The 17,917-nt window shown below is 34.3% G+C and overlaps 1 protein-coding gene across 1 annotated transcript in view; it reads right to left on the bottom strand.

The window, feature by feature from the left end:
• Nucleotides 1–8,076: 8,076 nt before the first annotated feature.
• LOC144436273 (uncharacterized) overlaps nucleotides 8,077–17,917 on the bottom strand; it is a 33,016-nt gene continuing 23,175 nt past the window's right edge. The window contains exons 2-8 of the mRNA XM_078125018.1: nucleotides 16,997–17,090; nucleotides 16,485–16,607; nucleotides 15,446–15,568; nucleotides 14,492–14,614; nucleotides 12,538–12,603; nucleotides 10,156–10,386; nucleotides 8,077–9,527 (exon numbers count right to left, since the gene is read on the bottom strand). Of these exons, the coding sequence (XP_077981144.1) occupies nucleotides 9,301–9,527; nucleotides 10,156–10,386; nucleotides 12,538–12,603; nucleotides 14,492–14,614; nucleotides 15,446–15,568; nucleotides 16,485–16,607; nucleotides 16,997–17,063 (960 nt within the window). The 5' untranslated portion in view covers nucleotides 17,064–17,090 and the 3' untranslated portion in view covers nucleotides 8,077–9,300. The remainder of the gene's footprint in view (nucleotides 9,528–10,155; nucleotides 10,387–12,537; nucleotides 12,604–14,491; nucleotides 14,615–15,445; nucleotides 15,569–16,484; nucleotides 16,608–16,996; nucleotides 17,091–17,917) is intronic.

Raw genomic sequence — 17,917 nt, 5'->3', positions numbered from 1 at the left:
AATAAGGGAGCCTTCAGTAATTACTATGGCGAGGGCGGGGGGGGGGGAAATCAAGTTTGTCTGTGACATAAAATGTACCCCTTCCCATAGTCCATCGTGCTAAAAAGTGCCATCCCTGAATTTCCATTCTCTATAATATGACCCTTTCTCTATTCAAATATTTCAATGAAAAATATTTGTTTACGTCGAATCTCTGTGACATAATTGTTGCTCAAAATGCGTAGTCAGGAGGTCCTGGCTTCGAATCCCAGTATAGATACAGGGAATTTTTCAATAGTAAGTTATAGTTATAAGATGCCACCACGTTGATAGATTTTAAAGGCATTTGTTGTTTCCCACTATTACCACCACGGTGACAGTGAGTTTGTGTTTGTATATTATTAAATCAATGCCTGTGTATGTATCTAATTGGCAGAGAGCTCAAGGCCAGAACTCCCACAGACTAGATGAGCACATAACTGATAACCTCAGGACCGAGGCCACTATCTCCCATTCCACCACATACGATATCCCCAATATCTTGTCACGCTGCTCCCATTTACTTCTGTGAGACCCATTCTTTTTCATCACACCACATCAACAACTAAGAGTTTATTTCCTACATTTCACTGGTATGTTATATTACCTACAATGGTGGCAGTGGTGGGACGTGGGAGCGGTAGAATGTGGAAACGGTGGCAGCAGTGGGGTAATGCCAGAATCACAACCTAATGCAAAATTAGATAAGCAATGAGTCAGAGTAAAATGTAACCTTCCCCTAACTTCCAATTTCTAAAATATGGTCCCACCCCGAGGACCGATTTGCAAAACGTGACCCACCCCATAATTCCCCAGCACTCCCCCTTATTGATTATTGAAGGCTCCCTAACTTCAGCGGTAGAGGTTATCGTTGTCGGCTTGAACCATTCAATGGTCTGATTTGAATACTTCAGGGCACACTGTCGTAACAAAGTGACACAATTACGGGGGTGCCAAGGTCTAATTGAAGGTATATATGCAAGTTGTCACGTCGTACACTCACTTCCAGATAAGGCATCACCTTAACAAGACTATACATCGGAAAACTGTTTTCACATCAACAAGGGAGACAATGGAACCATGGAAAGGGAATGTTCTGTTATTTCTGGTGTATTGTTACGTAGCCGCTACAATAGCGTATCCTGGCGTAAGTTAAGTATAATATATTTTTTTGTAATATAAAATTCATTATGTAATATAAAGGAGAAACTTGGAAAATTCGAACTCATAAACTGTGAGATATTTTTTTTATTGAATATTGATATTATTATTATGATAGTTGTTTCCTAAAAATTCTTGGTATATGAGCTATGGGTAAGTTATTAATAATATGCGTTTTGGTGATGATGATCAAACTTTAGCAATTTACCTTCAGATATCTTTCTTGTTTCATTCATAAATATTTCCAATGTTAGACCGTTTTAAACTACACTAAACCACACAACGCTACACCAAGTCACATCACATTACATCACATCACATCACACCAAAGCACACCACCGAACACGACGCGACACCAACGTACCCTACCACAAACTACACCACATTCACCATGCGACACTAACCCACCCCATCCCATCCCACCCCACCCCATCCAATCCCTTCTTATCCCAAATCACAGCACATCACATCACACCACACTGTACTGCTTTCGGCTAAACTATATAACACTATACTACACTACACATCACAGCATACTACATTACATAAAACTACACTATATTGCAGTACACGACAGTCTAATACACTACTCTTAGTTTACACTATAGCTACACTACACTACACTACACTACACTACATTGCATTACACTGCACTACACCACACCACACCAAACCACGTGCACACTACACTACATTAAAGTATACAATATTGCATTACATGTGACTATACAACACACCACAATGCAATTACTCTTCGAAATTAGACAATGAAACTGAAGAAGGGTACGACTATATCAATAACCGTATTATCATCCCCAAGGCATTGTACCAACCCCGTAGGTTGTCATATATATTGATATGATTAATTAGTTGTATGGAGTCACAGCCTTCTTATATACATGTATACCCCCAGGCAAAACTATAAGCATGATACGAATACTTAAACATAGAATCATTACAAGTATATCATGATGCACTTTTGACATTTACAATCAAACGACAATCTAGATTAGATTAGCACTATAACCTGCAATAATGATATGTTTTATCATTTCTAACATTGTCTATATTATATGAAAGCGTCGAACAACTATTTACTGACTTAAACCTAACTTTGTAGTACATTTAGCCTTGTAGAAGTAAACATGACAATGTAACATCATTAATAAAAGATAAAAATATTTCAAACACTATGGTCCTATTTGCAGATTTTCCAGAAAAAAAAACATACTGTAGATAGTTATATATTAACATTATACTAAAGATAAATGAAAAGTAGTAGTATGTTTCCAATAAAGAATCCCTTAATTAATTTCATAATACTTTGAAAAACAATAATATAAATCGCGTAGGCAGTCCATTTTTTATATAAATCACTACGATGGGCAAATACACCTTTGTATATGACTTAATATGCACGTACAGATGACAGTGGTTTCACTTCTTAAAGGGCTTCGAGAAAATAAAACACGTTTGAATTTTGCTTCCTCCCAGCATGCTTATGAAACATTATGCTTTGTTTGTAGTATTTATAGGATAAATGGGCAAATAACACAGTTCTGATAAATTGTATTCGCATTTTATAGTATATCAAAAGTCGTTAGTTTCTGATCGATTAGTTGAAATAAGACGGCTTTTAAAGCCCCTACGGTTTGCTTTCAAGTCTTTAACGTTTAGCAGTGCGTAGGCAGACCACCTCCTTGACTCTATTGATCGTGATCGATGAAAATTGTCAAAAATGGAAACTTGTTAAAATTACTGAATTTGAACATTTAATGAAACTGAAGAGGTTAAACATAATTTATAAAACGTATATATAAATGTGTCTGTCTGTTTGTATGTATGTATGTATATGTATGTATGTATGTATGTATTATTCCCGCCCTGCTTACCCAAGCATCGAGCACTCTATTCTACGAGTTTGATACTATTTACTGTATGTATGTATGTATGTATGTATGTATGTATGTATGTATGTATGTATGTATGTATGTCTTTCTGTCTGTCTGTCTGTCTGTCTGTCTGTATGTATGTATGTATGTATGTATGTATGTATGTATGTATGTATGTATGTATGTATGTGTGTGTGTGTATGTATGTATATATGTTGTATGTATGAATGTATGTATGTATGTATGTATGTATGTATGTATGTATGTATGTATGTATGTATGTATGTATGCATGCATGCATGCATGTGTATGTGTGTGTGTATGTATGTATGTATGTATGTACGTATGTATGTATGTATGTATGTGTGTGTGTGTGCGTGCGCGCGCGCGTGTGTGTGTGTGTGTGTGTGGACTAATTGCGATTGCTTTTCACTCATTTCTAGAGTAACATGAATACCCGAATATAACATTTTCAGTGTGCAAGAGACGAGGGGTTATGTTAACAAGAACTTTTGAAATTGATTTCTTTCTGCACTCTCTTCATTCTCCCAATCTCTCTTCGCTTCCCGTCTGTCTGTCCATCTGTCCGTCTGTCTAGCCACGTCTTCCTTTCCCACGTCCCATGTGGTAGAAGCGGCTAGATGCATACTCTAAGAATTAAACATACACATATAATGTAATGATACTTTTCATTCGTTTTCTTTGGCTCTAGTTACATCGACTTTAATTTAGGTTTGTCCAAGGTTACAACGAAACAAGTGGTCGGCGACTAACCAGAACGTTGCACCCACGCACATTTGGTACATCAGTTACTACATTGATATAACTAAAGGTCACATTTGTGGTGTACACACCTGATGTTTACTTAATTTCCAGCTTCACTGTTAGTTAGAAGTCTTGATGAAAACTATATCATGAAACGTTACACTGTGCACTGAATCAGATATTTTGTTTGTATGGATCGATATTCATCCATCCTTCCACCCCACCCCTCCCGTTTTATCACTCCTATCTCCTTCCATCCATCCATCCATCCATCCATCCATTCTTCCCCTCCCTACCGCCGGCCAACAAACCAAGCAACCAACAAACCAACCAAGCAACCAACAAATCAATCAATCCACCCATCCATCCACCCATCCAGTGTGTGTGTGTGTGTGTGTGTGTGTGTGTGTGTGTGTGCCTGCGTGCGTGCGTGCGTGCGTGCGTGCGTGCGTGCGTCTGTCTGTCTGTTCGCGCCCGAGTACGTGTGACCTGGGGTATATTTATAAACCACGTATCATACACTCTATAAAATAAAATGTTTAAAACCACTTGCAATAAAATCGCTTGAGAAATTTAATTGATCGAGATGTTGCGGACAGTCGAATATTTTAGTCATTCATTGAGCCACTTTGTTTCCCTCCTTTAGTATTTCAGGCAGCAGTGTACTACAAATAGAGAATGTGTTCGTAAACTTGGCTTCGGATACTGCATGGGTGGATACTGTGAACGAAACCTTCGGATGTTTAGTCGAACTTGCAGCACAAGGTCAGAAGAGAAATGCCCCCAAGGATTTGAATGTATTAATTACTACTGTCGGGAATTAGGAGGCGGCATCAAAATGTTTACCAGTGGATTTCACTTCCGATTATAACGTACCATACGTTTGATTGCCTGACCCGTAAAACATTGGAGACTCGGTACATAATTGGAGAGTGGTTGGCCCTCTGCCATGACGTGATGATTGACCTTAATTAAAGTTGAGGTTTTTTTAATCAGTATTGCAGCGGTGACGTAACTTGCATTGATATGTGTAGTTTTACATAGATGTAGCATTTTAAAGTTCTTCTGTGAATTTCATGATATTTTAAGATTTGTATTTTTGGGTGTATATTGAAATGTATCTTAGTTGGTCGCAACGAACAAATGATTGTTTAGTGTAATAAGCGTACGAAGAAACGTTTATTCGAAGCTGAATTTTAAGTACAACGCCCTCTGTTTATTCTGCTTATCTGACGATTAACTCAAGAAGGCGTACAATCTGCCGATTGGAAAATAACGGATTTAAATTAAAAAAATATAACTCACTTATTTGACACAAAATAATATTGTAGTAATATATTGTAACACGTCACAACGTCATACAGTATACGGAAATGTTGAAGTTGATAATGTTTGTTATGTACTTTTTACCAATCTATATGTAAACCTGACTTGATCATGAGAATACAATTATTAAAAATCCCGTGTGCCAGTGTAATTTCAAACAAGAACCGATATACTGATAACATATTTTTTAATTATGTCTAACACGTTGTCCTACGAGATATACTGACATAGGATATTAATACATTTAACGATGACATGAGATATGCGAGAACTATTTGTTTTTGGAAAATGTTTACAATGTCCAAATTCAATATCAACAATATTAAAACGACAAGAATAAATAACACTTTTGGCAAATAATTTCAAGATTACCCGGACCAGAATATTGGAGTGCAGAAAAAGTAAAATGTCACCAACTTATTATCTGACTGGGAATAAAATGATTAATTCAGTTGAACAGTACCATATCGTCAGATTATCTGAGATGTCATAGGATTACGTTCTCCTCATCCCTTTTCACTTAACCTGTTCCCATAGGGACAATTATCATGGTCAGGGCAGATAACGAATTTGACAGATCAGGTGGACATGTGGCTATTTTACATAACTATGACGTAGACAGGGTATCTAAGACATATAATCCAATCAATGGATGGCATTGTTTATATTAAATACATGCCAAGCACCAGTGTGTTAACGTGTGCGCTCTCCTCATATATATATATATATATATATATATATATATATATATATATATATATATATATATATATATCGACGAAAAGTCAATCCCTTAAAGAAATGCCGTTCAGCGCTGTTTCGATCTTGTCAGCTGTCAATAAATAATGCCTATACACCACACACACACACACACACACACACACACACACACAGCATTATTCACACACATTTGCACACGCCTGTACATACACATGCAACTATTGATGTTCCCACGACGATGACGACTTCTTTAAAACCTGCTCTGGTCTATTAGACTGTACAGACCATGTGCCATACCGCTCACGAGTAAAACTAAATGCGACCTACACCTTTGAATTTACAGAAAACCTACGAAATGTGAATATGAATATTGTGTTTAACCCCTGTCTGATGACTCTTTTATAGGTGATTAGTTTCAATCCTTATGTCAAACTTCTGATGTAACAGTTAATATTAAGATGAACAGTAACAATTAAGGGGTCCCTGTTGAAATACTTTAATGAATGAGGTGAGGCATTCGAACGTGTGATCATTTGAATATGAGGAGTTATTGTTACTACATTTTATGATGCATGATAATTATGGTTCTGTCTATATGAAGACGTCATCAACATCAATCAACGAACACATCTCACGGGCGTGGGTGGATGGATCTAAAGAGTCTCTATAATGATATCTAATGTTTGCTTGAAGTGACTTCAGATTAGAAAAAAACGGAATATGCGTAGTTCTTGTTTATTAATCCTGTTAGATGATACAACTTGTGAAGTATTCCTCACATCGCTTCAGTTCACACACGAAATGTCAACCGGAAATTATACGGTGATTTCAAGTAAATGGAGTTCAAAATCGGTAGAGTTTTTGTCTATAGATGTGGATAGAGATACGTTTGTTCATTGATTCAAGATTGCAATCAAGCAAAACCATTCGATAATGACTGATATTATACGTGTGATGATCACAGCCGCGCTAAAAAACAGGAGGGAGACGTCAACGACATGCTTTCACAGTGATGTTTTAAAATATTAAGATAACTTTTTTTCAGAACCATGCCTAGTTTCAATCACTTAAACTCGCTGAAATTTCTGTCAAGTTTCTATGCAGTTTCCTCACCCCATTACTTCGCATATTATATAAATAAAAAGGAAACCAGCGTCACGGCTGATGGCTCACTTCATGGCCTAGCGCGAGGCGAGTCTGGACAATGTAAAAGTGACTTAGGAGGGAACATGATCACTGTAGGGGATCTGTGACAGCCATTGATTGGATGAAAATGACTGTGAATTTTCATTTTAATCAACTATATATATATATATATATATATATATATATATATATATATATATATATATATATATATATATATATATATATATATATATTATATATATATATATATATTTCACGGCCAAATAATGGAATAAACTACTTTTCAATAGCCTTTGGAGATATCATTTTGGATTCCGTCCCTTCGGTAATACGGTATTTCTCAGACACACATTCTGTTGTACAACCTGATATAAAGTGACGTATTATAATTTATGGGATATATGTACATAAGTTTTTTTTCCATTAAAGATTGTGAATTTTGATGAAATGGGGGCAGGGATTCCTAGACATTTTAATATACGTACGTGTATAATACATTATGTCATCGAAAGGATTTTTGATTATAATTGTCCACGCTAGAGTTTTGATAAATAGCTAATGAAGACTGACAATGTATCTATTAGTGCTAGTATGATAAAACACTTATCGTTTGAACAGCAAACATTGCCAACAACAAGCACACAAACTCGACATGAACGATTTCGGTTATAAAAAAATCACCATTTACGATAAATATACTAACGTTCAATGTGTATATTTCAAAATTACCATACTTGATAGTTGCTCCAATCATCCAATTTAGTTAAGGTGCGCCTATATATAAGTATAAAAACCTCTCCAACGACATTATAATACAATATTACATTTTGTATTCTTCAAGACTAGAAGGGATATCTGGTGAATTATGATAATATAACTATTAAGTATATACATACACTAGTGTTTTCCACACTGTCATCTAAGCGCTGCTGGCACCTACCTATAAGATATTAAACAACCCCTATCCCCCCTAAGCACTATACATTAGAAAGCTAATTACAAACAAACAAACACACCACTCAATATATCTTTATATGATTCTTTTATTTCGTAGACTACTGATAACGGAACTTAATCACATCTTGTACATAAACTTTACTATTACCCTTCACCATTGAAACGATTTACGACGTTTTGCTTACGTAAATTGTGTCATTACTCTCCACCAATTGCATGAAATTACTTTCGACGTTTCACTTAAACTTCACTATTACCCTTCACCACTGAAATAACTTTTGACGTTTTGCTTACCTAAACTATATTATTACTCTCCACCATGGAATGAAATTTACTATTACCCTACACCACTGAACCGAAATAAGTTTTGACGTTTTGTTTACCTAAACTTTATTATTACTCTCCACCATGGAATGAAATTTACTATTACCCTCCACCATTGAAATAACTTTCGACGTTTTGTTTATATAAACTTTATTATTACCCTCCACCGCATGGAATGAAATTTACTATTACCCTCCACCATTGAAATAACTTTCGACGTTTTGTTTATATAAACTTTATTATTACCCTCCACCATGGAATGGAATTTACTATTACCCTCCACCATTGAAATAACTTTCGACGTTTTGTTTATATAAACTTTATTATTACCCTCCACCATGGAATGAAATTTACTATTACCCTCCACCATTGAAATAACTTTCGACGTTTTGTTTATACAAACTTTATTATTACCCTCCACCATGGAATGAAATTTACTATTACCCTCCACCATTGAAATAACTTTCGAAGTTTTGTTTACATAAAAACTTTACAATTAGTTTCCACGGATGAAATGGCCTTCGATGTTTCGTATAGTTAATTATAACACATTGTTTCATGTAGCCTTAAGTGATTGGCTTAGATAACATCATGTGGTATATGGATTATTGACCTACAGTGACCACAATTTGAACTAGGTCACGTGCTACTCTACCTAGGGCAATATTCATCTAGCATGGAAGTCTTATCGAGATTTGCTTTGGCTATGGATAAAATATGTGTGTAGAGAGCGTCATAAAAACACTTATTGCCTGGCCTTGTTCGGCCACTGATAGATGTCATATTACCCCTCGTATTGTCATGCAGTGACTACCTCTGGAAATAGTTTATGCATAACAGGCCTCGGGGTGATATACATTACTGGTGCCTGAGTAAGCCCGGGCAATAAGTTCGTACTATTACCATCAACCACTGAAATAATGTTCAATGTTTCGTTTACATATTATTACCCTCCACCACTGAAATGAATTACGTGAGCTTTAACCATCTATTTGGTCATAATCTCCACTTCACACAGCGAGAGGGATTTCTCCTTGCTTCCAGGAAATTCAATACTGACGTATCTTCCTCGAATAGGTGTACATTCATCATTACATACGATTTGGATAGGGTTTTCTTTTTTCATTACGTTGTCAGCTTCGATTCCGCAGATGGTATTTTTACTGTGTGTGTTATTGTCACCAACACGAACAACAGTGCCCTTCACCAGGCGACCTGAAAGATAACAAATTCTATGTAAACTGTATCCCTTCCTTCAAAGGAACGACCCAATCCTCTTCCATAGATATTGAAAAAGCAATATAGCAGTCTTCGGATTTGATTACGTCACTCACACAATGTGTTCCTTTGTGATTGATAGTTGTTGTCTCCACCACCTTGCACAGTGGATATATCTTACATCCAGGAAGGATTTTACACCCAATTTGATGATGGCCAAATTATTGTATACATTTATCAAAGTTACAATAATATTTCTTTGAATGAAAATATTCATATATGTAATATAAACTATGAAAGTATATGCATATCTCGGTCAATGCAGCAGAACTATGTTTATGCTAGCACTAGTATGAGTTCCAAACTAATTGAGTTGAGTTTTATTGAGTTGAGTTGAGTTGTGTTGTGTTGTGTTGTGTTGTGTTGTGTTGTGATTTGATTGAGTGAGTGAGGTAGGTAGTGAGTGAGCGAGTGAGCGCGTGCGTGCGCGCGCGTGTTTGTTCGAGTGCTTACGTACTTAAATCTCCACCAGATTGGAGTGAATAGGTGAGTGAGTGAGTGAGTGATGAGTGAGTGTGTGTGTGTGTGTGTGTGTGGTGTGTGTGTGTAAGTACTTAATACTTACCTAAATCTCCACCTTGGTGGTAGATAACGACAGCATTCACATTGCGTGATCTACCCAAATCAATCTTAAGCCAAGGGTTGGTTTCTCGTTTAGTCTGAGTGCATGATCCTTGGTCGATATCCGGATTGGTGTCTCCGTCCACGGCATTTTCAGCTCCGTAGTCACCCTTTGGTTTGTCTGAACTCTGAGAGACAGATTTTCCTGCAGCAATGTTCGTAAGGGGTCCACAGGCTGTAGTAATAATATATAACTATTTGGTCAAATGTAAGTGAATTTAACATTCCTTGATAACTTCCGCCCAAAAACAAACACACAAATAAACAAACAAATAAATAAATAAATACATAAATATAAATAAATATAAATGAATGAATGAATGAATAAATAAATAAATAAACAAAACAGAACAACACAACACCAAAGGTCTATGTGCTAGTAGAAACAAATAGCTTGATTTGGCTATCTAATGCATACATTGTTGATGAGCTGCTAGGCATTCATAGTTGCAGTACTAATAATCTAATATATATCTTACAGATCTTTACTTTATTCCATTATGTTAGTCGTTTAAATACTTAGCATGTTACACTGAATTAAATACTCTTACTTGGATATTCAAATGCTACAATAGTTAGGAAAAAGTGTTTGGCCATTACTTCAGTGCTGGTTCTTGCTAGAAGGAAACATATTCAATGAAATAATAGATACATGGTCACCAAGTATAAAGTTACATGTACTTCGTAACCTTTTTTTCAGTAAAATTGAAAATATAACATAATTTCCATATATTCTTAGAAAACATTATACTTTGGGACAACGGAGAGTGATATCTGTTGTCAATAATCATTTGGCAACTAGGATAACCCTCTGACTTCTCAATAAATATTGACAAAATAGCGTGTGTTTTCGTTGTGAAATAATAATAAAACTAACTTGGGGTGTCTTATTATTGATAACATTTATTTATTTATTTATTTATTCACCACACATAAAAGATACGCTTATATTACGGATGACAGAATAACACTTTTTAATATTCGCTAAGTTTTGATGTTTTGCGAGGTCACCGTGAACTATCAGCTGTCGTGAATTAATACTTAGAACAAATGTTTGCATTTCGCGAATAGTATTCTTCTAAGATGACTACATTAAGTTATTAAAAGATCGTTGATGTCAAATAATGACTGATTACAGACAGTTGATAGAACAATGACGTGATCACATTGTTTAGATAGTTTTCATATTTGTCAATATCATTTGCATTGAATAAAGGGGACGGCAATACTTCCGTTTTAGTCATTTATGGTGCTGATTATTTTATCACCCAATCATTGAGTATTGTATATTTTATGTTTATAAGAATTTAATGAAATAAAATTATGGATTCGTTCTTTGGAAGTTGGCGCTGAAGGCAACAGCTAGTCCTAGACTAGGAGCTTCGATCTGCTCCGTGGCCACTTCTAAATGATCCAGGTTAACCATGAACATTGTGTGTAGTTTGAGCTAATTCCCTAAAAGTCCAAGTCGTTCCCGTGTACGGAGTGGAGAGAGAGAGTAACAATGAAGGAGGGTTACTTTAACAGTAGAGTCCCCCTCTATTTGTTACACTTACATCACACAAAAATATTCATACAGATACTTAAAAGAGAAAGAAAATGAGAGAAAAGACCTTGGTGGGTTTGGAAACTGTGTGACTCGAGGCTGGCAAAATAACAAAAGCAATGCTAATCATTGGCCATTCCCCATTTCAATGGGTAACATGTTAAATAAACAAATAGAAATGATAACATACTTGTAGTGGTAATCTCAGATGAGTTAAATCACCAACTGTCTGTGCTGAGTTAGTAACATACCGTCTGAGAGCATTCTTAAATATGTTTTTGAGAATGTCCTCGGTGGAAAAAGTCATTTATAACAAGTCGTCAGAGTAGACAGAAAGTTGGAAACTGAACCAACAACAACGAAAGTCTGGTGGAGAAATTATTTAAAGCTCATAGAGGCGTGTCAGGTGTGGCTTTATTTTACAACTGACATTAATTACTGTAAAATCATTATACATTCTATTGAGTTGTCATCGAAAAATGTGAGGAAAAAAGAAAAAGTGGAATAGAATATGATGACTGTTTGATAGTTTTGCTGAGCTAATATACACTGGTTGAAGCCCTTGTCACTGAGGTAAGACTCATCTTTTCATTGTTCTGTTTCGTGTGAGAAACGTATAGATGAAAAGAGTATGATAACGAATACCGATATATATATATATATATATATATATATCATTTTGGTTACCAACACTGCTTAACATTTCTTCAAAATGTTGCAAATAATTAAAACATATTATAGGCCATTTTATGGAAATAACTGAACTTGTAAAGTACTTGCCGTCATAGGCTGACACTGTTTCTGTTTGTTTCACGGTAGTCGTCTCAGTGTGCAATGTTGGCAGCTCTGAAATGAAAGAGACCATTTGCATTTCCCTTTTCGTAAATTGCTCTAGTTATAGTATAGGTAAAGTTGTTTTAAGGGTTGCAGTGTCAAGCCTTCGAATTTTCAAATCACCATGTATAAGCATTAAATTTGTGTATGGGAGTATAGCATGCAAAATAAATGTATTTTGTTCAATATTGTAGACGAAGTGTGATGCTGATTTGTAAAAATACCCAACAAATTAGAAATATCAGAACAATTGTGTGGATTAAGTTACTAAATGAAAATGTAACCCACCGGGTACCGTTCATGTTTGGTGGATAACCATGTCAGGGTACCACTAAACCCATTTAAACCCTTTTCATAACAGCAACAGCAACAACAAAATGACCTTCCATCGTATTTTCACGTTTGGAACATTAACAATAGCGCCAATATGGACTAGTTAATAGGCATACATGTTTTCATTTACCAAATGTTTATCCACTTGCTTATCCAGCCCTGTTGTTAATGCCATATACACCATCATTAGCTGTTGCTATGGGTGTGGTCTTGCTAGTAGGCATGTACGTTCACTTTGCTTATGTTTATCCACTTGCCTATCCATCGCTACTTTTATCGTTGCCATATACACCATCATTTGGCTGTTGCTATGGGTGTTGTCTGGTTACCAGTTACACACACACACACACACACACACACATACATACACACACAGGTATATATATATATATATATATATATATATATATATATATATATATATATATATATATATATATATATATATATATATATGGCTCTGCCACTGCAGTATAGAGCACTGTCTTAGCAGATTGATACTCACCGAGTATATATATATATATATATATATATATATATATATATATATATATATATATATATATATATATATATATATATATATATATATATATATATATATATAAACATATGTTACACCCAATCCGTGAAACTGCCCAATTCATGACATGTGCAATGTAACTTTCCCCAGTTCATAAAAAAAGGTCAACCTTATGCAAATGAGAGCATATATGACGATCTAAGGGGAGCGAAATTAAATTTTTGGGGCAAGAGTTTTGAACTGGGGTGTTGATTAACGAACTGTATTAAAAACACAAGCTACACTAAATTATAATAAAATAAGAATTGTGAAGTGATGAGTTTGTAAATACATGATAATAAAGTTTTTTTGATTCTTATTCTGTTTTATGTGTGTCCTATAAAAGATTTCATGTACTGGGCATATCTTATCATACCCACTTCATAACCTGGGCACCACGATTGACTAGTTCATGAACTGGGCAAAGTTACCTACCCATTTCATGAATTGGGCAATTTCACAGATTGGGTGTAACACATACACACACACACACACACACACACACACACATATAACTCTTTCCAAAACTAACTATATATATATATATATATATATATATATATACATATGTATATATATATATATATATATATACATATATATATATATATATATATATATATATATATATATATATATATATATATATATATATATATATATATAATGTCAATATCAGGGATGTCTATCCACTATCGTGGTCTTGGTGATAAGCATATTTTCATACATTTTTGGGAATATTTATTCACTTGTCTACACATTCCTACTTTTATCATTTCTAATCCTTTCTTACCTGGATACATTTAACTGTACAATGTAAGTACGGATTCATAAAAAAAACACAGCACCAAGTTTATTTTCAACAGTGTTTGCAATAGATTGACAAGGGAATATTTGCTTTCAAGTTTGCCTGCCTGTTTGTTCTAAATCTACTTCTTACATAAAGAATTTTATCTTAAGATTTATTCAGAACAATATCCAAAAACGATTCAGTATTTCCCTTACCTATATCAGACAGTGCACATTGTTTACAACTTATCCTACAGTTTGGTAACATATATAATGGGTTTTTCTGACATTCTCCGTTAATTGCCCAATCTGCACACTGAATGTCTTTATCGACACAATCTGTAAAAAGAGAGTACATTCTGAATAACTAGTCTGCCTGCCTGTCCAGGTATGTATGTATGTATGTATGTATGTATGTATGTATGTATGTATGTATGTATGTATGTATGTATGTATGTATGTATGTATGTATGTATGTATGTATGTATGTATGTATGTATGTATGTATGTATGCATGCATGCATGCATGCATGCATGCATGCATGCATGTATGTATGTATGTATGTATGTATGTATGTATGTATGTATGTATGTATGTATGTAAAAGAAAAAAAGTAAAGAAGAAGATCAAAGCAAAATAGAAATTGTGAATAACAATTTGTTTTCTTGTATATCATGTATCCAATGTTAATTCATAGTCAGGCCAAGCCTTTGGGATGTTTCAAGTAGATAGTTATTACATTGTATAGAGAATCACAATAGATGTATAAATAGTGACAATCAAGGTCGACATTCATGTACAAGCAAACTCAACTTAGCAATGAAATATTTAGCAATTATTTTTATTCATTTTCTAAAATCCCAAAGTAACTAACAGACCCATTGAAGTTGATCAGAATTTACAAGAAGTTATTTAATACCAAAATTGTGTTTACAATTAAAATTCATTGTACGAAAAGGGTTTTTAATTCTATTATTGACAGCATTATGTTAACGTTCATGAATATAATTATACTGTGATATATCTTTATATAATTGTTATATTGCGAATCTGCACAATCCACATTCAAGTTTGTCTGCTTTCTGTTCTAAATCCACTTCTTCCGTAAAGAATTTTACCTTAAGATTTACTCAGAACAATATCCAAAAACGATTCAGTATTTCCCTTACCTTTATCAGACAGTACACATTGTTTACAACTTATTCTACAGTTTGGTAACATATATAATGGATTTTTCTGACATTCTCCGTTAATTGCCCAATCTGCACACTGAATGTTTTTATCGACACAATCTGTAAAAAGAGAGTACATTCTTAATAACTGGTCTGCCTGCCTGTCCGTGTATGTATGTATGTATGTATGTATGTATGGATGTATGGATGTATGGATAGATGGATTGATGTATGTATGTATGTATGTATGTATGTATGTATGTATGGATGGGTGGATGGATGGATGGATGGATGGATGGATGGATGTGTGTGTATGTATGTATGTATGTATGCATGTGTATGTATGTATGTATGTATGTATGTATGTATGTATGTATGTATGTATGCATGCATACATGCGCGTGCGTGCGTGCGTGTGTGTATGTATGTATGTATGTATGTATGTATGTATGTATGTATGTATGTATGTAAAAGAAAAAAGTAAAGAAGAAGATCAAAGCAAAATAGAAATTGTGAATAACAATTTGTTTTCTTGTATATCATGTATCCAATGTTAATTCATAGTCAGGCCAAGCCTTTGGGATGTTTCAAGTAGATAGTTATTACATTGTATAGAGAATCACAATAGATGTATAAATAGTGACAATTAAGGTCGACATTCATGTACAAGCAAACTCAACTTAGCAATGAAATATTTAGCAATTATTTTTATTCATTTTCTAAAATCCCAAAGTAACTAACAGACCCATTGAAGTTGATCAGAATTTACAAGAAGTTATTTAATACCAAAATTGTGTTTACAATTAAAATTCATTGTACGAAAAGGGTTTTTAATTCTATTATTGACAGCATTATGTTAACGTTCATGAATATAATTATACTGTGATATATCTTTATATAATTGTTATATTGCGAATCTGCACAATCCACATTCAAGTTTGTCTGCTTTCTGTTCCAAATCCACTTCTTCCGTAAAGAATTTTACCTTAAGATTTACTCAGAACAATATCCAAAAACGATTCAGTATTTTCCTTACCTTTATCAGACAGTACACATTGTTTACAACTTATTCTACAGTTTGGTAACATATATAATGGATTTTTCTGACATTCTCCGTTAATTGCCCAATCTGCACACTGAAAGTCTTTATCGACACAATCTGTAAAAAGAGAGTACATTCTGAATAACTGGTCTGCCTGCCTGTCCGTGTATGTATGTATGTATGTATGTATGTATGTATGTATGTATGTATGTATGTATGTATGGGTGTATGTATGTATGTATGTATGTATGTATGTATGTATGTATGTATGTATGTATGTATGTATGTATGAAATATTGGACAAAACGTTTTTTTTTCCGAATTGTTAAAGTGATCATTTTCATGCACATCCAAAATGGAAGACCTGTACATACATAAATATGTCAACAAATATATTTAATATGAAAAGAATGTCACTCACATAATCTAAAAAAATCAAATTACAATGACAATTCAAATTGCAATGCTGTAGTAAGCTCAATGATTGCAAAAAAAAACACACATACCTTCATTAGCTGCCCTTGTCACAGTCAAGAATATTGGAATGACAAGTATTATAAGGCACAACTTCATTATCAGGCTTTTATGATCTATTGTTACCTGAAATAGAGAAGACTGTCTATATATGCAGTGTACTTGTAAACAGAATAAGTGATACTGTGATAAACCGAGCGTCTTATATACTCACTCGTTATCATGTTAATTAACAAAATTATTAACGGGAACTAAGGTTTTCACGAATTGCTTATAATAGTACAGTGGTTAGGTAGTAGAATAATGTGGATTCTCTGTTGGAAAGCTTGTGGAGGTTTAGGCTCACTGTACAAACAATTATTCCCTAACTGGTCGATATACAGTTTCACTGTGAATGCTGACAAATTTGAAGACACTTTTATTGACAAGCAAATAAGGATAATTCAGTTGATAAGCATGCATTCCAAAAACAAAAAAATACACAGCACTTCATAGAGTATGTGTACAGCATTTCATTTCATTTGATGAATTAGTTTTTGACATAATTGTGTAAAGGCTATTATTATGGAACATTCATAGTGACAGATTTCATCAAAATATAAACGGATTCAGCCATCTATATTTGCCACTTAACGACTCATTTAGTCAAATCTTACACTGCAATAAAAAGGAAAAAAACAATACAAATTAAGATGGTAATATAAGAGACACATTGGAAAGCATTATAACGTCATTTATTTAAAAAATGCTTCATGTTAAGTGTAATTATGCAAATTGATGCAATCAGTTATAATTGAAATTTATTAACAATTTACATCTGTCAGGTATTAGCAAGTGCCCAACGCTGCAATCACGTCCAATGACTAGTGAGCACGTGCAAGAATATGCAAATTAAAAATGAGTGTGCCTTTAATTTTTACAGAGACTTATGATCGCCTCCATTTTGAATCATG

Source organism: Glandiceps talaboti, chromosome 6 (assembly GCF_964340395.1).
Source record: "Glandiceps talaboti chromosome 6, keGlaTala1.1, whole genome shotgun sequence".
NCBI classification, from domain to species: Eukaryota; Metazoa; Hemichordata; class Enteropneusta; family Spengelidae; genus Glandiceps; species Glandiceps talaboti.
Note: the sequence above shows the minus strand (reverse complement) of the source record. Positions and strands in the feature narration are given on the sequence as shown.